The sequence below is a fragment of the Schistosoma mansoni genome, chromosome 4 (genome assembly GCF_000237925.1).
Source record: "Schistosoma mansoni strain Puerto Rico chromosome 4, complete genome".
NCBI lineage: Eukaryota > Metazoa > Platyhelminthes > Trematoda > Strigeidida > Schistosomatidae > Schistosoma > Schistosoma mansoni.
This window is the reverse complement of record NC_031498.1, coordinates 25819253-25842888: the sequence shown is the minus strand read 5'-3', so window position 1 is coordinate 25842888 and position 23636 is coordinate 25819253. Positions and strand designations below refer to the sequence as shown.

At 35.6% G+C, this 23636-nt stretch overlaps 1 protein-coding gene across 1 annotated transcript; it reads right to left on the bottom strand.

The window, feature by feature from the left end:
* Positions 1–500: 500 nt before the first annotated feature.
* On the bottom strand, positions 501–19169 carry Smp_210260 (putative dead box ATP-dependent RNA helicase; the record flags this gene model as incomplete). The annotated part of the gene is made up of 13 exons (XM_018797315.1): positions 19132–19169; positions 16389–16527; positions 16199–16346; positions 16019–16158; positions 15865–15981; positions 15769–15827; positions 15619–15730; positions 14754–14948; positions 11526–11807; positions 8215–8445; positions 5408–5575; positions 2185–2319; positions 501–641 (listed from the first exon to the last, which is right to left on the bottom strand). Exons 2-13 carry the CDS (start codon positions 16470–16472, stop codon positions 501–503), a joined length of 1812 nt encoding a protein of 603 aa, XP_018652369.1. The 5' UTR covers positions 16473–16527; positions 19132–19169.
* Between the last annotated feature and the right edge of the window lie 4467 nt (positions 19170–23636).

Genomic DNA, 23636 nt, shown 5'->3' with positions numbered 1-23636 from the left:
TTTTTTCTCTTTCCAAATTATTTCATTGGATTATACTCCTGCAATATTATCTTCAAACCCTAGTCTTTCCGATTACTGCTTATACTCTTACTACTTCTACCACTATGGGATTTGAATCGACAACTGCATTTCTGTGCTAATGTGGTATGGCAACTCGAACTGACGTACGTACGTACGAAGTTCTACGTTGTGACTGACTGACTGTTGAAAACAACCATCCCGCATCAAATTATACAAATATAAGTAAGTGAGAAAAAAGAAGTATATCAATATTCACCAAGTAAACAAACAAAACCCAGACAATTGACACACATCCACATACTAAACTCTTGTTAAAACACCGAAATATCTCAGTAACGTGAAGTTTATTGATTAAAAAAAACTCAGCGTTCACGTCTTAGCAACTAATTTATTTGTTTACAAAATTTATATGGGGCTACTGTACAGTTAATGCCTATATACATATAAAGGCATGTTAGAAATATACAGTAAAATTATGTTTAATTTCGACTAAACATTAATTTGTTCTTATTTTTATATTTACTCTTCGGCTTCTTATTGTTTTTCATTGATTCCTCCGAAACAAGTTTGTTATTATTCTCTTGTTTTGAAAGATCATCGATGTATTTTTTATCTGAAATCTTTAAAATAATTGAAAGTAAGTTAGACTAAGCTGAAATATTATTGCCATTATATCGGATATTAATAGTGAGTGGCCGGGCTCGTATACAGATAACGTGAATCAATATCAAGCCTCAGATACTGCTGGTCACAACAAACAGGATTTTATACTTCACGAGGTTTTACGGAGGAGGAGTTCTAGGAGTAATCTGATACCCCCAAAACTGCTTGTATTAGAAAGTGCTTTATTAGTTTCTGTAGTTTCAATGTCACGTTTTAGTACTGCGATCATAAATGCTTTTTTGCCTACTAGTTCGTACTTCTTTTAATATATTATCCGTGGCCTTACATCGGAAGGCATCGTAAATGTGTGGCAACATATTGGCTGCATTATGAAGGATGTTGAATAAACCATTTGATTTAGTATAGTTCACTTAGGCTAGCCCGGTTCGAGAGACAGTGGTATAAAATTAGCTAAATACGAACCAAGTTGGAGAAAATTATCCCAATCATTCCTTTATTTATTATTATCATTAGCTTTATTCAATATTATATTTTTGCTATAATATAGAATTCTCAGCACAATGTATTTCAACAAGTTTCCATTTCTTACTTCTTGATCGATCCTGACGACAAATATTGAGTGATCGCCAGTTAGAAGTTAGCAGTTCAAGCAATCGACATCTAAATAATGTACATTCATTTCGCTGCATATTGCCAGCAATAATGAGACCTCTGATTGAGCCTTTGTAACTTGTACAACGAAAGGTTGTACACTTTTCAGAAACGCACCTAAATAGGTTATGCGATTATAAGTCATAATGATGTATGAAAACAAACAAAGTTAGATAACTTGTTGAAGTATCTAGATAGCAGGAACAAGTAGCCAAGATGCTCATGTTGGCCGCCTTTATGTACAATTAGCTTTTATGCATTTTTTATGCCTATAATTTAATCAAATCGAACTGCATTTTTTAAAAATGTTTTCAAAAAAGTAACAAATTTAAAATTCAATATACTCTCAACTTTGCCCACAAATGCCCTGTTACGGCCGAGAGTGGGGAGAGTCAGCTATCCCTCTACAAATGCTCTCACATGACCACGCGTATATAGCCTCTACCAGGGAAGTCCTACTCACTGCCTTCTCGTACCACATTGTTGTTTACGAAATTGAGAGGACGAAAAACGAATGTTCAGAGCTTTAACCGGGTTGGTGGACACGGCGCGTCCACCTAGGGGAGTTGGAAAACCCTGATCCCAAACCAATGGTGCACATGGGCTCCATTATCCTGAGGGAACAAATGGAGTATGAACCAATCATTGGTCACCGGCTACCATGGGACTGCATCTCCCCACAATACACCACTGCCTTGTGGATCAGATCTTTAGGTCAAAGGCTCCGGGTGTGGCCCCCTAAGAAAACCACCTGTTTCAGTTTGGGCACCCGGGCATTATCACAGCTCTCACACAAATCAAATGAGATTTGTGAGGCGCATATATATCTGGTGCTTCCTTGTACCAATATTTATATGTTTAAATAAAATAAATAAAATATACCCTCACCTTTATACTCATTTCATAATTCCTCAATGCAACCTGATATTCTGCATTGAAATGTGACCATTTACTTTGATGAAATTGTAATTGTTTAATTTTTTTTCTACCAGCAAGCTTGAGATCTTTCTTAAAGTGATAAAACTGACAACAAAGGCAACAAACAATAACAATTAGAAAAAAGGAGTGTAACAAAAATGAAAAAGGAAGAAAACGAACATAAAATTGATTGGTCACTACTCATGAATAGTCAGTTGTACATATCTTAGTCCTACAGGAGATTAGCTGAAGACCGAATAGCTCGATGATAACATCTCAAAATGTGGAGCTGAGTAGTGCGAGTTCGAATTTCACAAGCGACAGTTGCATTAAAATTGCTAGTATACCTTGCTGACGGGTGGCAATTGACAAGAAACCTAGGCCTAAGGTTTCTGATATAACGGATGTTTTAAAATATTCTTCTTCTCTCTCTATCTCTCTTTGCAGCATGATACGCTAAATTGGATACATAAACGGTACACAATACAGAAACTAGATCACTTGATATCAGATACACGATTCACGAACAAGAATAAAGAACTAAGGTAAAAACGCTAAGTGATATTTTATACAACACAGTTACAAGTAGTCACTCTCAGTGAGTTCGGAGTAGAAATCTGATGTGAACCGCAAAACAAGAAGCCTTAACAAATTACGGAAGCTATTTTTGGGGACGTTAATTCATTTAATTCAAAGCTTGTAAAACTGTAACATTTACTTTTGTCCCTAGCCTATTCTACAGATCATAAGCTTTCGTTTGATGTATAATTCATTGCCATAGCATTTTCTGTTGTAAAGTTATTGTCATTTAGACGTAATCTTTTGTACCCTATTTTCTACTATAATCCCCCAGTTTTGGACATAATTGTATTTTTCTAATTATTGTACGTTGTGGTCAGCTTAGTCATCTATTTATTCATGTAACTTTTCACCCTAATCTGAATTGGGAATTCGAGTGCTAGATCGGGGTTGGAATAAAGTGATTAGTGTTCCAGCTGCCTTTGTCTTCTCTCTCGTGCTTGCCAGCCAATCAGGGATAGGATAGTTTTCGTCTCTCTACCCCCACTTCGAACTCAAGCATATTAGCTTCAAGGTTAAGCCAGTCAGCCTATCGGGTCTTAATCTACATTAGACAAGTCATACTCGGCACAAAGTGGGTAGAAAGATTCAAGGACGTAACAAATTCAATAAAAGGAAAGGATATCATTTATTTAATAGTAAGCTGAGTGCTTGTTTGTCCACACTAAGTGACTAGTCACAAGTACTTTCATTACCACACAGGTTGCCTCCGACTACTAGCTAACAAAGCTAACATAATTTATCACTGAGTATGTACGGAGATACTTTTGTATGAAATGTAAAAGTTAGGCAACTAATAGACGATATAAAGGCATTTATGCAATCTAGTCTTTTCCAATGGCAATTAAGCTGATATTATAGTGTTCAGCTTTGATAACACTTTGCCAACCAACAAATTTAACGAGGCTAATATAATTTCTCAGTAACACACAACACTATGACGCTCTGAAATTTGTAATGGTTGTTTGAAAGTCCAAATGATGTAGCGGACTGTAACATACAGATTTCATATTGATTGAAAATCACCAGTGATGTGCAAAATACAATCTCCAGAAACTCGAATTCATGTCCTTCAGAATAGCAACTGAAGATTGAGTTGGATACAATATGTTAAGTAAAAATTGAGTTGCATTTTTATATGCTTCACACTATGTATTACATTACGAAATATATTTTATATTCGGACTAAATGAAATCAAATCAACAATCGCCTTATTCAGACTGATCATTCACCTGAACCAATAAACCCGGATAGTTCAGAAGACTTAAATGAGGATTTACAGATAAGTTTATCTGATGTGTTAATAGGTAAATGGCATAAATTAAATGGGAACGTGATAGAGTCGAAGTAAGTACTTAGTTGACTTTGATCTACAATAAAAAAGTATTATGGAAAGCCCTAACATTGTATTAAGCATAGCTAGAATATACACTAGTCAAAGTGATGAAAATTCTTTTTCAATGAGGATTGAAAAAGTTTTGGTATAGAGAATGAGAATAAACACCAATTAAGGGTAACAATAGTTTAGTAAATCGATTAGTCACAAAATAAGAGGAAATTGATTAAACAAAGCAAACAAAGAATGAAAACTATATGAATCAAATAGGAGAAAGATACTAACTCCGCCTGTAGCTCCTCTGGGGATTACTGCCGGTCCCAAGCCCGGGTAAAGGAGGAGGGTTGGGCATGGGGTTAGCGACCCCATCCCGTAGAAAACCAACTCGCTAAAAAAACGCTATACTAGGAGAAAGATACTAGGTAATAAAAACATTCACCATAGATACACATGTGTGAGAAATTCACTCAACGATATAGAGTAAGAATCCTTGAAAATACCAACTTCAGTTTAAGGTTTGTTGATATTCCTTTAGCCCAATTAAGCGAATCAACGATTCAGTGGTTCGAGCCTGGTACACCTACTTCGGTTTAAAGATCTGGGTAATATCAATAAACCTTACCTGCTCACAAAGTGTGGCCCATACATGGTTATACCAACCTGTATGTGTTTATGAGTTACTGATAACTTTTGACAAATTATTTCAGTTAGACAAGATGAAATCACAAACTGAAGTAAGTATGGAAATTTAACAATAGAACCTTCTGAACATGCGGTTCAATATTTTGTTCATTCATGGATTTGCAATCACATGGTTTTATAGTTAAGATCATGAGTCAATTGAAGCTAGACCACCATGGAAATCTGGAAGCACTAGACGGCCGTTCCGTCCTATTGTGGGACTCCTCAGCAGTGCGCATCCACATGGTTTTAGTTTGAAATCTAATTTTATTTAATTTACCCTAGGTAAATGATTGTTTTGAGAGAATGAGAGGTAAAGACTTTCTTGGGATATAGGATCCGAAGTCGAAGTTTATTCCAGTTATTCGGATCTGGATAAATAGATAACATACTTATGATACTTACTCATTGTTTTCTAATAGTATACGTACGAAAAAATATTCAGCTACATTTAATGTAAAACTTTATCACGAAAGAAATGTATTTCACTTTGATGAAACATAATCTACTATTTAGGCACAATATACGAAGTTGGCATTCAGTAAAGAAACTATAAATAACCAGAACACTTAAGGAACAAAAAGTAATTTGCTTACCTGGTTAGTTGACAATAAATTGTATGCAGTTCCTTTTTTACCAGCTCTAGCTGTACGTCCAATTCGATGAATGTAGATTTTGATACTAGGTGGTACATCATAAGATACGACACATTCCACATCGTTAATATCTATGCCACGAGCCATAGAATCTGTGCAAACTAGAATCTGTAAATGTTTTGGAATTTTTAAGATAAAATGTAAATTTTTATATCAAGCTTTTTTAATAATGTAAATCGTTTACAAATTCTTTTACTCAGGTTGAACTGTCATTTACCCGAAAGTTTTTTTCCGGAAAGTATTTTATTGTTTAACTATATAAACTTTATCTACCATATTTCACCGACAGTTTTTCAGACAAAAAAAAATAATCAAACTTACCCAACCTGAACTATCTAAAGGGTATGTCATCATACCAAATATGACAAACTGTAGGTAGAGTGTATCTACTACCCCATGAGGAATCGAACCCAAGACGTTCACGTCTAAACTTAATTCACTTGTTAAGACCGTGAATGTCTTATAACTGTTTTCTACGATATTTTCTGTTCCATTTATTTAAGTTGATACATATTGGTAAAAAGCGGTACCAAGATATATATGCACCACACAATAAGAACATGAGATTGTAAAGAGGTAGAGAAAAGAAGGTAAGTATGATTTTTAAAAATGAAATAGAAATTAGTGTATAAGGGTAGGGTTCATATCCCGCAAAACAACAAACAGGGTAAACTTCTTTCTATATATTATCTTGTAAAAATAAGAGCTCAGTATTTATTCTCCCATAAAATATCCTCAATCGATCTCCTTAGTTCCCTGATGATTAGATGACGTCTATATTTGTCAACATATGATTCCAATCCCAAAGACCATGTAAATATAACTGTACAAAGTTATTATCCGGTCATATTAATCCTTTTTTCTTGTTTTGGCAGATTTTTGATTAGAAACTATTGCTACTTTCAGATTATGTGTGGTTATGGTGAAGAGAGTAAATTGGCAGTCTTCAGTTTTGAGGAAATGATTAGGTCGGATATTTAAACTGTATTAGTTAAGCAAGAGCATAGGTTCTATGCTCCTTCATGAGAGTTGATAGGCGGAAGCCTGTTATCTGAAAAAAACCATATGAAAATTTTGGAATTTCTGTAGCCTGAAATATTCTTCATTTGTATTCACGCTAGGATTGTGACAATGAGTATATGAAAGCCTATAAAACTTTCCAAGAAAGTGATCAATTATCAAACTTATAATCTTCAATCCAAATGATGTAAACCACTTCTTGAGTACTATTTAACATTTAACAACAGGAAGATATTTACAAAACATACTCAGATTTTTATTTTATTTATTTAGAAGATCCTAGAGCTTTTCAGCATCGAATGTGTCCAATAGAATAATATTATTCGTGTACTCTAATTTATCAAAGAACCACTAGGAACAAAGTCAATCCTTCAAAAGTCATGAATGAACAGAACTATCTCTATCGGTAGGTCTGTAACAAAACTGTTATAACGTATGGGTGCTCAATGTAATATATGAACGCCAATTTAGAGAGGAGTGAATTTTTTGATCGGACGCAAATGATACATGAAATCGTACGAGCAGTCTTGAGTGCGTATAGGCCCTGCTACTGCCTAGCCCAGCCAGTTAAGTCCAGAACACAAATAACAGCCTCGGCAATATGAATCATTATTCACAAGCATACTGGGTTTATATACTAACCAAACAGACCACATTATACCAAAAAATAGAAAAATAACATTTGTACAATAATTGGCCAATGTGGCTGTGGATAGGGGGAAAGTAATCAATAATAATAGTTCAAAGGTCAACATAAAGGTTATGAAAAGAGGAACATGAATACGATTAGGTCAGTTGTTTAACAACTGTACAATAGGAAATAAGCATATTACATTTGTCCATAAATAGACCTCAGATTTACCATTCATAATTCACCAGGGGATATAACAAAAACTAACAAAGAATAGTGACATCTCTCCCGGTCACTAGTTGTTATTTGCCACTTCAATAACAATGAAGAAGTATAGTCACTTACCAAGTACATATTCATGTAATCAGTTCCAAGCCACATTGCTCGTTTGAAGGTTAGTGATATTAAACTGATGCCATACTGAGGTGTCTAAAGTGAGGTTGGAGTGTGTGGCCATTTTTTGTTGAATATTGAATACTTCAACCAATAAACCACCAGTTCAATTCTGTATAGATAGCAAACACCGACTTGCACTTCCACTTCCAAGAAATAACTCAACCGGGACAAAAGAGATTGGACCGACCACCCATTCTGCATAAGTCAGGTGGAGATCGGGCTAATCACCCATTCTGTCTTAATCTTGATTACATGAGGAGAGAGATAGACTTGAATTGAGAGTGTGACTGTGGCACTAGAAAAAACTTTCTTTTGATGCCTCAACAGACTCGTTTAGAAGGGCCTATAAGGTCTCATTGGGGGTGGGCCGGAGAGTAGATCAAAAACTGTGTTGTAACCAGTGCACAGGGTTTTACACTAAGCCTGCTTTTGGCATGAGTATGAAGTGAGCATATCGTCTATGACGATTTATTCACATACCCAGTTGAATACCTGATAACCATTCAGTGAAAGTACAGTGGGTCTACTCCACTAAGTTGGATGGGAATAACAATAACGAAAAGTAACAATTTACACAATTAGATACATTATAATAGAAGTTGTTCAGTCATGACAAAAAGTTCTAATGTAGAGCCTGGTAATAAGTCCAATGAAATTGGCTACAAAGAAAACAATTATCAATAGCTATTACATTACTTACTTGACACTGTCCAACACTGAATAGATTTAATATTCTTTGACGTTTATCCGGATGTAAATGACTTGATAAGAATTTACTCTTTATACCTTTAAAGCTAGCCAAAAGCATATTTAAACGTTTAGCACAATCTACTGTATTTGCAAAGCATAAGATACGTTTTTTATGTTTTTGACGCACCAAATACACAAGAAACAATACACGAATATCTGGTTTTGCAGTTACAAGAAATTCCTTTAGTTTAAAATAAACAAGTAATGAAAATTAAGTATCTTTTTTTAGTTTTACACGTTTAACACATATGGACAGTAAAACTGAGAAATTAAATGTATAAAAAATCTTGAATACATCAATTGACCAATAGCAATGACCACAATGCATGAGTTTTTATCTCGTATTGAAAGGTGGTCTGTTGGTAATGGTCTCTTACTCAATCCATCTAAATGTCAAGCTGTTAATTTTAGCTTGAGACATGGACAGAACCTACACTCTATTTTGGGATCACATAATGCTTGTGCCATTGGAGAATCCTTAATAAACACAGTGTCGAAGGTCAAATATCTTGGTGTCATTTTTTCCTCTGATCTTTCTTGGTCTTCTCATGTTTTACTCTTATCGAAAAAAGTTTACCGTTTGACATACTACATAAAGAGGCTGCATGCTTTTGGGATTACTCGCCATTTACTCTTACAATTTGTAAATTCCTGCATATTACCTATTATTCTATATTGTTCTCCATTATTCTTTCCTGGGCTTTTGAGAAAAGACTTTGCTGTTTTGCGTAGAGTGCTGAAGGCGGTTTGCAAGGTATGTGGTGAATCTTTTGAAGTCATTATTAATATGCTTGTGGATAGACATCTTAAGTCTTGCAAACTCTTGGCAGGTGTTATCTTATCAGATACTAACTATCCGCTTCATTCATATCTTTCTCCTTGTATATCTTCTGGTAGAACGAGATGTAAATACATTAAAATCCATACACGCAAGCAAGTCTATAAAAGTTCTGTAATACCTTAACTTAGCAAATTTACTTTGTGACGAGTTGATGGACATGGCGAGTCCACCTAGGGGAGTTGGAAAACCCTCATTCCAAATCAATGGTGCACATGGACTCCAGGATCCTGAGGGAACAAATGGCGTACGAATCAATTGTTAGTCACCGGCTACCATGGGACTGCATCTCCTCACGGTGCTCCACTGTCTTGTGGATCAGATCTTTAGGTCAAAGGCTCCGAGTGTGACCCCTTAAGAAAACCACCTGTTTCAGTTTGGGCACCTGGGTAGTATCACAGCCCTCACACAAACCGAATGAGATTTGTGCGGCGCATATGTATCTGGTACCCCTTTGTACCAATATTTATGTGTATAAATAAATAAATAAGTCGTGTCCATTAGGTTACACAAGTGAATGACGGATTCCACTAACAAAATGACTCAAATGTTAATATACTTTTTATGAAAACTACTTTAGAAATATCAACAATCAGAATACAAGATAAAACGGGAGACTTAAGTAACTTAATGCAGCTTAGCATTGTTGGAATATCTAGATAATTGCTTGGAACGATTCCCAAAAATATAAGGGAAATGATGAAATTACTTCGACCAATAAGTGACTTTTGGAAGCTTTCAAAGGAAATCTAAAAAATAATTAATTCTGCTTTCCTTATTCTGATTAGGAGATTACTGAATACATCATCGCTTTTCGCGTCTTTCGAAAAGACTTTTACAATATCAAGGTCATTCACAAACCCACGAATACCATCGTTTTTGCAAGTATTTAACCTTCGAAGAAAAGTTTTTTCTGTACTTTCTCTTTGGGATTTAAGAGTTGGACACTTTTAGGAACTATAAAACAATTTGGAATTCAGTATCTAGGCATTTAAGCATAAGGGTCACTGTAACTTCACAGCAGAATCACATGAGTGGAAAACAAATACACCGAGTAATGAAGTGCCTAGAGTTTAAAGGAAGATGAGAAGTGAAATACGTTTGTGACACAGGGGACGACTTTGTGTTATATCACTTAGGGACTTGAAACGCTAATAACTAACAGCTAAATCAACCAACTCGTAGCTTTAATTACAGACTTACTTTCTCTGCAGACAATTTTGTTTAATTTCAACAATCAAAACTTGAGAAATGTTTTGAAAATATATACGATTAAACAGTTGTATCATAATTTCATCATTAGTGAATAAAATAACACTTCGGTCATCGACTCCCTTATAGATATTGGGGAAGAGGTAAAGCATAAGATCATGATTTATATTCATCTAACTTTTATTTAGTATAACATCCAACCATACGAACTGTGTGATAATTACTTTAACTAATAATCACTGAATTTAATATGTATATAATGGAATGAATTCAAAGTGAATTAATCTTTTTTTCAGTTCCTAATGAACAAATCTTCCTTACAAATTTTGTCTTTTGGAGTAGCTGGAGGTATGAGAGAAAGAAGTTGGGGAATCATGGCATCGAATCGTAATAAACAGTTATCACCATTATCATATTGATACTATCAGAATAAGTTACCAGTGATGCAAACTTGTCTGAAGCAGTTCAAGTCAACAGTTAACAACTTCGTGAACTGATAGTATAGATTTGGTCTGGTCATCTCTAGTCTTCTTTAAATCTGACATAAAATTACCTACCACAAATCCTAACCAACTCAGTTGATGAATGTTTAACCAATTTACTACTTGGTAGTTTTATCAGACACAAAAAATACTTCGAAGACCTCAATGAGTAAATACTAGCAGCTAACATGTTTTCAATATTTTGTGTTGTGCTCCACATCTATTATGTAAGATATACTGAATTTTTGCACAACATAAACATCATTTGATCAGAAAACGGGTATACCTTGTCATCAACATATATGGTGTCCCTTGACAAAAACTGATCTCAGTTTTCATATCCGTGTCCAGAATGTATTTCTGACTTTATACGGAGTGCAAATGTTCAAATGTTACCCATCATAGAACATTTGATAAGGCCCATCTTATTCAAAAATGGTGTGCACTTCAACAAAGCCACGTCACTATTGAGTGATTAGGGGGTTTTCTGTGGAGATTTTAAAGTAATTTTTGTATATAGTTGAATTCATGAGTCAATTGAAGCTAGACCACCGTGGAAAACCTGGAAGCACTGAACGGCCGTTTCGTCCTACTGTGGGACTCCTCAGCAGTGCGCAAAATAGTGGATCTATCTTTTACATTCTCTAGGTATAAATACTATTGAGTGTGTAAGAAATCATATTTCACTAAATATTTATTCTTCATTTTGAAAATGATTGTAAAGATTACCTCTAAACTTTCAGGGACCATAAACTGACCAACACCTGCAGTCGTATGATTTTCACTTGATTTTACATGTGAAATAACATTAGGGATTTCTCTATTTTCATCGCATTTCTCTTGCTTTTTTATTTCAGACGAATTATTTTCTGCGTTCTTGTGATCATGTGGAACTGCATCAATATGGTTTTCATCGTGGCGGATTCGATTTGAAGTGAATAAAATAGGAAAGTATAAATTAAACTGTTTCAGTGGTTCTGGATCATGAGTCAGTGTGGCAGAAACAAGTATCTGAAGTTACACCAAAAAAAGGTAATAAAATAAAGGTGGGACAAAATGTAAAAAATGACACTGAATTATTCATATCGAGCGGTAAAAAAGAATGGATGGATAGTGGCTACCAGTGGAATCTAGGACGCGCGTTTCGTCCTATTTGGGATTCATCAGCTGGATGTACCTGCATCTCAGAGTTGATGTTCACTCTGGGACTAGAACCTAGTACTTTTCGCTTCAAACGCCATCGCGTTATTCACTCAGCTACTGAGTCCTGATATCGAGGCAATACGCACAGTATGCACATATGCCAATTAGAGACTGACCAGTTGCAGTCCTAACACATCGATGGGAAGATTCAAACAAACAATACTAAATGAAGGTAAAAAAAGAATGCTTTATTGTTCCCCCTAATTAATTTTATTTGCTGTATGTAAATATTACTACTTGTTTCATCATTATTACGTTCTAACCCAATTTGTATACATTATGTACCCCTTTTATGAATTAGTGACATTATATTCATTACTGTATATATAAGCTATCTACTTCATTAGTGGTTGTTTTGACCCATCTGATAGTGAATTAGACTAACAAAATTTAGTCGTCTAATCAGTTGTGATCAATCGGTCAATCATAAGCGACGCAAAACCTGACACATCGGTTCAAGTTACAACACTGTGGTGTGGTCTACTTATATCCATATAAGTAGTATATCGTGAGGGTCAGTCATAAAATGTATTTTGGCAGAAGACCGATAAGGAAAGAACTGAAATGAAGCGCAATTGGTAGGAAAATGCATGCACAATGAAATTAGAGAAGATGAACTGATATTTACAGAAGGAACAGTGAAGATTGAGACAATTGGTTGTTATTTTGCAAATTAACTGTTTGCTGTATGGTTATCAGAATTTAGTGAGATAGTCTGTAATTTGTGCTTAAATACATTCGATTGTCCCCAACCGGTGTTCTGTTCACTACAACACCATATATCGAAACAGTGAGATGAAGTATTCAGGACAAATTCCAGAGTAGAAGCAGTAAACGTATAAGTGGTAGTAGGAAAGTTCTGCGGAAAAAGTATAAGACACACTTAATACATAAGACCTAAGGAATGAAAAAGTATTATAATTGTATTTTGCTATATAAACGACTCAGCTATTCCTATTGCTTAGTATTCTTATACGATGACACTCAACAAGACCCCAAAATCAGAACACGTTGAACAGGAATGAAATTGTATTCAAAATAATAATGATAAGTGAACAGCAATCACTGATTTTGAATAACGTTCATATATTTATAGTATATACATAAGAAGCTTCTAGATTTTTCTCCAATAATATGCCCGAGCTGATTAGTTTAGAATTAGCCAATCAGCGCGCAGCAACACCATCATGCATGAACATGCTTTAATCCAATCTACGTCCCGCTAACAAAAAGACTTCTTATTGTTCTAAATATATTCATAAAACTGAATTTTTAATAGCTTTTGGAATGTAACTTTTTTGGCTTTTAAACTTCTATTTATAGAATCATGAAATTGTTCTAATTGAATTCCGAGGTTTATGCGAGTCACGTCCATTCGAACTTGATCTCACTGAATGCATAGATAAATGATGCCTGAGGCTAAAAATAAGTACAAATAACTCAATAGTCTGTATATTATAACTTCAGTGTTATGAAACTGATCTATTAATTCTGTTACAATCTCATTTTAATCTTGAAGTGTTTCATTCAAATTTTGTACAAGAAGAGAGATTCTATCATAGTACCTCTAATCTTAGATTTTATGGTCGCAACCAATTATTCAACTTTACATAGAACAAGTGATGGATTTATAATGCCCTGATACGGTCAAGGGTGGGGAGAGTCAGCTCTCCTTTTCGAAATGCTCTCATATGTATACGTATATACAGCCACTACCAGGGAAGTCCTACTCACTGCCTTCTCGTGACGAAGGGTGTTATTTACCGAATTGAGAGGACGAAAAGTGAATGACCAGTGCTTTAACCGGGTTGATGGATATGAAGAAAATACCTAAGGGAGTTGAAAAACCCTGGTTCCAGACCAATGGTGCTTATGAGCTCTAGGATCTTGAGGGAACAATTGGTATGTGAACCTATTGTCGGTCACCGGCTACCATGGGACTAAATCTGCTGACGTTGCTCCACTGCTTTGTGGATCAGACCTTTAGGTCAAATAAATAGATAGTGCATTACAACTTTCAAAAATATGTATTGAATTAAATTCCTTTTCTTGAAAACACAAATATTCATCTGATCAAACCTGAATGAGATAAAGTTTTAATTGAACAGTTGAAGTAATATTCTTAATGATGAAGCTATTCAATCATTTGTACAAGAAGTTTATGGATTTTATTCTCGTCTGTTAAGAAACAGTTAGTTGAAATACTTGCAATACTTGCATAAAATCAAGGAAAACAGATATAAACACACACAGAACTAATAAAATAAAAGAAGCTTATCTAGTTATTAACTGATTAGCTAATTTTGGTTTAGAATAAAAAGTGTCTTCAGTTTAAAAGGATTTTCAAGAAAAAATAAATTCAGTGATAGTCCACTACTCTTATTAGTAACTGACTTCCAGGAGGTAGATCTTCGGAAATCTCTCCAGGAGTTAATTACTAATTTAAAAACTGACATGAATAATCACTAAGGCTAGACAAGTATGTCCTACCACATATCATTTGCTAAAAAAAACGTCAGCAAACTGTGTTCGTAAACTAAGAATAGACTACTTACTATGGGATTTTTACCATAATTTAATGTAAGGTAAAATACAAAATGATCTACACAGTGACGATGAGTTATCAGCACATTATGAGATACCGATTCATATCAGTGAAATGTTTTCTTAAAATGAGAAAACATGGCGAAATTATGTAATTATTATAAGTGTAATGAGTATAAAAGCAAGTTCATAACATAATAAAACTATTACCTTTTGTAAAGTAATATCAACACTCCTATCGTAATGATAACCAACAGTTGGTATAGGTCTTGAACGTTTGCGTACAGAGACATTGGACCAACTATTTTGATTAGTTGAAGATGTGTAATAGTACAATACATCCTCTAAAGTATGGTACCAGTTTTGTTTTTCTTCAACTATCACTCGATCGGCTTCATCGATTACCTAAAATACAACATAGTAAACAGATATTATTTAATAAAATACCATCAGAAGACCTAACAGTTAATTGTAAATTAATCCTGATCACTAGTTTGATCAATATTTGCACAATCTAACACAATAATATATTCATTGAAGCTTTTGCACGTGAGTAAAATAAGTAAGACTAAAAATAACACAAACGATCTCATACGACCAATAAATATGTCTAAAATAATAATCTGTTCAGGACGTCGCAGTTGAAGAGGTAAAATATTAGTTTTATACTAGTAGCATTGACTTCAATCTGTATTCTCATTAATTACTGGTAAATTCTTTTACATTTTAACAGTCATATAGGAACTTCTTGTACGAAAATCATTTTGATAATTAAAAGGAATGAAGTCATAGCTTTCTAAGGTAGCACTTGCCTTTTAACCACCCAGTCCCGGAGTTACAATTAGAATCTACAAACATTGATTTAACAAGTGCAGCAATGTTAAAAGTTATAAGTACTTTAGAAGCAATTTAACAGTAGATATAAATGTACAGTGTTACGCTTAAGGTCAATAATACTACTGGTTGCTTAAGATCTAGTATGTAGAATGTAGTCTCAATATTTGCTACTGAACCAGCAAGAAAATGAAAATGAAAATACAGTAACAGGTAGATTAACGAGTCAATTCAAACGTACCAGGATTCTTAAACGTTCCATACTAAAACCAGGAGTATTGTACAAATGGTCTACTAAACGTCCAGGTGTAGCTATTACAATGTCAACTTTGACAGAGTAACTTTCATTTGTACTGAAATCGGTATTCAATCTAATAACTACAAAACTTACAGGTTTATAATATCTTCTTGTTCTTTACTAAAACTTTTGATGCCAGCAAGAACTCCAACCTAATTATCCACTCAAAATATAGAATACATTTCAAACCTGAATATCTGTTCCATTAACCAGCTGACTGAAGGTTTTGTACACTTGAACAGCCAAATCTCTGACCGGGACAATGATTAAAGCTCGAATAAATCTATGGACCCTATTAAGAAATAGCTAAATTAAGTGAAAATAAAAAAATGACGAACGGTACTTGGATGATTGGCACAGCATAAGCTAGTGTTTTCCCGCTTCCTGTCGGTGCGCAAATACATATGTCTCTTGGTCGACATAATGGCCTATGTTTAGATGTGAAGTAACAATCTAACATGTAAGGGATTACAGCAGACTGAACTATAACCGCCAATTGATGATTAGAAAGTTAGCTAAGTACCAGGAAAGAAATGAGTGATGCCGATTTCACTTAGTCGCAGCCGTAAAAATTCGCCAATCTTAGCTACTTCATTGACAGATAGAGATTGTTTAAGGTCAGATGAAAAAAGTTCAGGCTTTGTAATCCAAAAGGGGAGAACTTCTTGGACCTGTCGAATATGCATCAAAACCAATTTATTCAGTGAACCTACATTATGTGCTTTGGATTTTGTTTTCTCATTTATAACTGTGAACCCTCCAATAACACGATCTTTCGTTGCAGTATCACAATTCATAATCAGGAAACTGTGAAACTATTGATGCAATCCCGTGTTGACATAGACAATTCAGCTAAAATTCGAAGTTATGTGTAAGTCATAGAGTTGATTCATTAAGAACAATAAACATATTCAAATAGAGATCAAATTTTTCTGTGAAAAATTAAAAACCCAATACTCCTCAATCAGGTTGAAAAGATAACTTTTAGGCTGATTAGCATGTTTCAGCAATCACCTCAAAGTGATCGGTGAGTCTGTCATAATTTACCTTGTCAACGTTATATCATAATCGATCAAATAGAAACACTTAAATTATTTGCAGATAACCAGTTAAAATATACTAATAATACTTGGCAATAAGCAATTATCTCAGGAGCCCTCGTAGGGTTATTGCCGGTCCTATTCCCGGGTTGGTAAGGGTCGGGTACAGGGTTGACGACCCTATCTGGCGAAAAATAAACTTGTCAAAGAATGCTAAACGGGAAAAGATCATTTCAATCCCTCTAGGATGTGAAGGGACTTTAGTTATGACGCTTTATAGAGAAAACCAAGACTCTTCGGAAGTCACGAGGACAGTATCCCTTCTGACAACCTGACCAACAACTAATATAGGTACATGGAATGCCCAGGCACTGTGGAGGACCGGGAAAATCATTCATATGGCAGTGGAAATGAGAAAGTACAACCTCACTAAGCTTTAAATAAGGAAAACCGATTGGGCACAAGCTGGATAGAAAAGACTAGTTTCCGGTAAGATGTATTTTGGTTATGAAGAAAGTGCCCCATACACGAGTTGAGCTGATGCTGTCCAAAGCACGAAAGTATTTACAGGATGAGAAAAGCATAGATCAAGAACAATCAAACCATCCTTCAAAACAAATGAGGGGATTACAATGAAAGTCATCCGGTGTTACGCACTAACCAATAGTAGCAGTGAAGATGACAAAGACCAGTTTTATGATAGGCTGTAGTCCAGTGTAGAAAAATGCTCAGGGAAGGAATTGACCTTCCTGATGAGAGACCTAGATACTAGGGTCGGAATGGACAACATCGAGTGTGAAGATGTTATGAGACAACATGGACTACGAGAAAGAAACGAGAATGACGCAAGACTGGTAGGTTTATGTAATTCAAACAGCATGGTCATAGGTGGTACCATGTCCCCCACAAACCCACACATAAAGCTACATGGGTTTTACCTGAACACAAGAGAGAAAACAAGATTAAAATCCCCATCGATAAAGATCCAGGTCTATGGAAGACGTAAGGATAAAGAGAGGAGCTGATTAAGTCTCAAATCACAAACCGATGGTGTTCAAGCAAAAGCGTTAGACAATTCGGCTAGCAACACTCTGAGCCACAAAAGATTTACTGGAAGGGAAAAACACTGTAGAGAACAAGGACTAATGACGTCAACATATCAGAAGGTGCTGGATAGCAAGAAGCACCAACACAAGGAGCAAGTCTCTATCAATACACTAGGCAAGACTCGAGGTTGGAAAGTTTTTTTTTATTTATTTAAACATTGGTACAAGGAGGCACCAAATATATATGCGCCACACAAATTATTTGATTTGTGTGAGGGCTGGGATACTGACTGGACGCCCAAACCGAAGCAGGGAGAAAGGATGGGTTACGTGTTCTAGAACACAGTCTGTTGCCAACTCGCCTCCGCGGCCACGAGAAAGGAAAAACAGGAAAACAGCTATCAACACCAACGGAATGAGAGCAGAGAAAGTCATGGCACAGGTTGGGTATACAAAAGAAAACAAACGAGTGAAAGAGACCAATAGAGCTGACAAACGGTGCCCCTTTTTGGTAAGGTTTTGCGAGTATCTGCTAATCTCTTAAACGAACCAATCGAGGGGGAGGACACCCATTTTTCGGGCAGTCAGTCTTAGCGGTTGATTACTTTATGGGGAAGAGAGTACGTTATGGACATTTTACTCGACTTTACACTTTAACATTCCTTATTTACCTAGTGAGTTGTTCTGACTTAGTTAGTAGAGAGCACACCATATGAGAGTTTATTACTTAGCCCTTTAAACATCCAGACCAAACCATCTCTTAGCCCACCGTAAGATTAGGTAAAGAGATCCAACTTCATAAAATGAAATGCATATGGTAGATGACCCATATCCCTCAATGCCCAGATCTTTATTCCCCAAACTTTTTCTTGATGTTATCTTTCAAGCACGTGATTGCTGCGAATACGCAATTTCTGAACAGGTTTTTCTTAGGGCTGTGTAAGCCATGAACATATTTGTATTTAGTGAAGTTGGAGCTCACTTTATGATTGTCATACAGTTCTAAATTGTTTGGCAGCAACCGAACGGTATTAAGGCCTTGACTTTATGTCATGGCTTACTTTTATTCATAGACCATTATGAAGCAGGATTGAATGAACTGATGCTTCACCTGTCACAGTTATTGGAGTTTGCGTGTCAACATTATTATAATTATTATAATTATAATTATATAATTATAATAATATAATTATTATAATTATTAACTTTATTCAATATTATATTATATATATAACATGTATACTGATCCTGATATCTGTTAATAAACTAAACCACCAAGTGACATAACCCTTAACCTGCATGTGCGATTAACAAATGCAACATGAAAAACAGTGACCAGCAACAGTTCCGGTGAGAAAATGTAAACACACCAGAGTCCTGCGTGTTACCGCATAACCTTGAGATTCGTAAACTGGCAAGGGCGAATCAGATCCGTAACTCAATACACAATAAATCTAGTCTTCAGTAAAAAGGATAGGAGATCTATCGATCTATATTAAACCTTTCAGTTTGTAACACTGTGGAATTTCATTCTCCTTTCGAATATATCAACAGCAGGTGCTGATATTACGTGTTTCGGCAGAGAATACCGGTAATTCACTACTCGGTGAGAGAAACGAAACTCCAGACGTAGACGATTTGATCTCGGTTCTTGAAATTTCTCAGAACGTCCTCTCAAATGGTCGGTTCAATGCGAAAGGAAAAGAAAAGACACATTTATACCAGGGTCATCGTTCAGTATTCGATAAGCCTATATTAAATGGTTCAAATGGTTGAGGACGGAATAGAAGAAGCTCTCGCTTAACGGGCTTCCGTGTCTAGTAGCAGTGGATCACCAATACCTCCAGGCAAAAACCTAGGTATATGAACGATAATAGAGGAAAAAAAGAATTTGGTAAATCATAATATGTTTGTGGTGGACCAAAAGTATGATAACCAAAAAAAAACAACAAAAATATTACGTCTAAAGTTTATGTATCACTTAACAGTTAATAAGTTAATTACATACAGATAAAAATGAAGGGCGTTACTTAATTCTTCAGGCTATTGCGTGTTCGGCTGAATTTGGTCCAGATAATCCACAATTATAAAAAAATTAGTAATCCCAATATGGACGATATAGATCCAGTAGGTTTACCAAGCGTAGAGTTCAATGAGAATGTCGCAATTGTTTAATGCTAAATGTACAGAATATGAAAATACACAAAATACATGCGAAAACTATGAAAAATTATTTAAAAAATAGGTTTTATGGTCCTATCTCCACAAGTTATCCTTAGTCCTTAAGAATAAGTCAAGTTGCCTCTTTAAGGACTCCTGGGAAGTTGCTTGGACTAGCTCAGTCGGCAGCGAGTTCCAGCACTCGACTACTCTTACGGAGTAGAAGTTGTGTCTGCCGTCTGTTCTGCTGTGTTGGGTCTCCAGTTTCCGGGTGTTACCTCTTAGGTTAGTGTTGTGACTAAGCTTAAGAAGATGTTTAAGGGGATGATCAGAAATATTAAGGATACTGTAAGTCATAAGAAGGTCTCCTCTAAGACGCCTGTATTAGATCCTATAATAGACCCCTCCGCATTCTACGGTAAGATAACGGAAATAAGTTGAGGTGCCACAGTCTGCTTTCGTAAGATAGGTTAGAGAGACTTTTTGCCATCTTGGTTCCTGGTTGTTGGAATCGTTACGGCATAATAATAATAATAAGAAGAAGAAGAATTTATTCTCAAATAACATTTTGTTACATGAGGCATGCCGGTTTACAGGCAACATCAAATTGTTACAGAAGATACAATTTTCACTGTAGAAAATTACTCAGCTGGGTTGATATTTCATAAGATATGAATGTAAATGGATTTCGTAAGAAACATGTCAATATTAAACTTGGCGCACTTTATGAAGGTTGCGTTGCAACATACAGCTGATGGTCGAGAATAGATACATGCGAAGTTGGGGGCTTTTAGAAGCTTCAACCTTACATCCCTCCCGAATATCTGAGGCTTTACTAATGGTGTAGGACGAAGTCACCCGTGCCATATCTGTTTTCGGTGGGGTATCTCCAGGGGGCTGAAAAAAGTGTAAGAAAAAGGAAGGACGAAAGCAGAGCACACAATATTCATGGTAGAGTAGTTAAGGTGTAACCATTTAGTCTATTTGTCTGTCACTGAAGTCCTTATTAGGTAAGAACAATTTAATGTGTTAAAGAAAAATAAGTGTGAACAAGGAATGAGTGGATAAGGAACTGTATAAATGAAGGTAGTTCAGAAGGAAGTATGGAATTGTGTAATTATAAAATAAAGTGCTGAAAACAGTATTCCGATACAAATGACTGTCTCCCTTTACTTTAGAAGCTGTTTGAACTCTCTTTTTTTGTTTTTAGATTTTATAGGGTATGGAGTGGGCTTCGTTTTTAACCAATTGTCTAGTTTGCTTGTATTAGGATTACTCGGTAGGAAGTGAAACCAATCCAGCTTTTTTTAACATGATTGGTAAGCATATCAGCCTCATACTTGAAACAAGGACTCACTGCTTGAATCTTATATTCCCGATGCAGTTTCACGAAATTCTAAACATTTCTTCGTCCAAATTGTGAAAAGACCTGAGAATAGCCCATAATACCATAAAACCTTTGGCAGCAACAGCCTTGCAGTTACTCGTAGTCTTGAGATTGATGCTCATTACGACTCCGAAACCTTTATAGTTTCTTACTTTGGGTAACATGAATCCACATATTGTGTAGTAGAAGGAATCATCATAGTTATTTAATTGTAATACTGCTCTGTGGTTAGAATTCACTTCTAGTGACCAACCATCCATCCATGTCCCCAATGAGTTGAGATCATCCTGTAATGCCATTCTATCTGACATACTTTGTATGAGTCTCCAAATCTTTATGTCATCGGCGAAGAATAGAACGGATGACTGTGCTAAAATTGGTAAGTCATTTACATGAATAGAGAGCTCCAATTACCTTTGCTCTTCGTTTCCTGTCATGAAAGAAGTCATTTATCCAGTCTATGACCGTATATTGGATTCCAAAACTTTCCAGTTTTATTTAAAACCTGAATGGCAGACCTTATCAAGGTTTTACTTAGATCTACGAAACTCATACCTTAATGAATATTTCGATCGTTTGCCTCAGCTCAATCTTCTCTTGCAATCAGAAGATTTGTCAAACATAATAGGCCTTTCCGAAAACCATGTTGCTCCCTGGATAAAAGATCATGTTCTTCCACATAGTTTACAACAGCCATCCGAATAGTTTTTTCCATCAGTTTTACAACTGCACTGGTTAAGCTAACGGGCGGATAGTTACTAACTAAATCTCTACTCCCAGCCTTATATACCAGACCAATTACTGCATCTTTCTTGTTCCTTGGCATTTTGGACTGCAGCAGAGACATATTAAACAGTATGGCCATAGGTTCAGCGACTACATCTGATGGGGCTTTCATAATCCTAGGATGAATATCATCAGGACCACTGAAATTATCAGGGTTGAGATGCTGAAGTAGTCTTAAGACAGTACCTTTCTTAATAACTGCAGGGCCCATTAAGAAGCCACCACAATCACAACAAAGCTTCAGCTTTTTCGGCATAATTTCTTGCTAATAATAGCGGATCTTCTTGTAAGGAATGTGATGTAATTCCATTACTTCTACGAGTTTGCCTTTTTACGTACGAAAATAACGATCTCGGACTATTTTTACAATCCCTAACCAATAGTTTCTCATACAACTGTCTAGTCTTACTTATTAACGTTTTAAAAGAATTCCTAGTCCTACAATAACCGGATCTGTAGTAATCTAAGCCAGGAGAGATGAACATATTCCAGTTTATGAAGTTCATTGAATTGATTTCTTTACAACAATAATATGTGAATAAATTGTTCGCAAGTGACAGCAATAATAATTCAGTTTGGTTCATCTATAGGTAACTAATAGACAGTTTTGAGAGTGGTAGAATTTTTAACAAACATTGGGCCAAAAAAGAGCAATTCAACTCAATCCATAGAGGTGAACCAATGTGTTAGCAGCAATCAAATAGAAGTGGGATAGAATCGCTGTCAACTGAGGAATACCAGAATAGAAAAAACACGATAGAAGGAACTGTTTTAGTTGTACTAAATTTCTCATTAAGGAAAAATTAACCACGATGTATAAGAAACAGATAGATCAGACGGAGCCAAATATGATCTGACCTGACTGTTATGAAAGAGACATTCCAGTATATGAACTCCTACTAAACGGTTATTCCGTGCAATGTCTCCTAACCTAGACCAATCCATATAATAACTGCAAGGATTAATGTTGATTCTCGTGCAGAACAAGAGAAAAGATAATTTAGAAGTAAAGTGAATCTTTCTGTATTGCATCATCAAGCTTTAATCGTCTAACTCTGTCAACATTGTTCATGTGCACTTTATCCAGTTTGTCATCGTTGTTAGATAAATAGACTAAGTTCTAATCCGAATTTGTTCTGGTGTAATCTGTTTACGGTAGCGTTACAAAAACTGCAGCGTGCGAATCCTACTACACATCTTCATCCAGATCAATCTCTCCGCGTTCAGACAGCTTTAGATTATTGTGACTTTCTATGGATAGTCTCCGTATCCTCAAACAGACTACAGGAGACAGTTCCCCACTCTGGTCAGTTGGCCCAAAAGTTTCATACTCGCCTATCACAGACTACGATCATACATAATGTTTAACACCATCTTTTTCTTGGTCACATTTGATGCGTCATGCTTCATCCATTTTTATATCTGGACTATCCAAAACTACAATATATCTAGAATCATTTAAATCATGCACGACTGAGTGCTGATTCACTTATGGCTAATCGATGCCACCAGCTTTGTTTGCTGTAAAACTCAGTGAAAAAT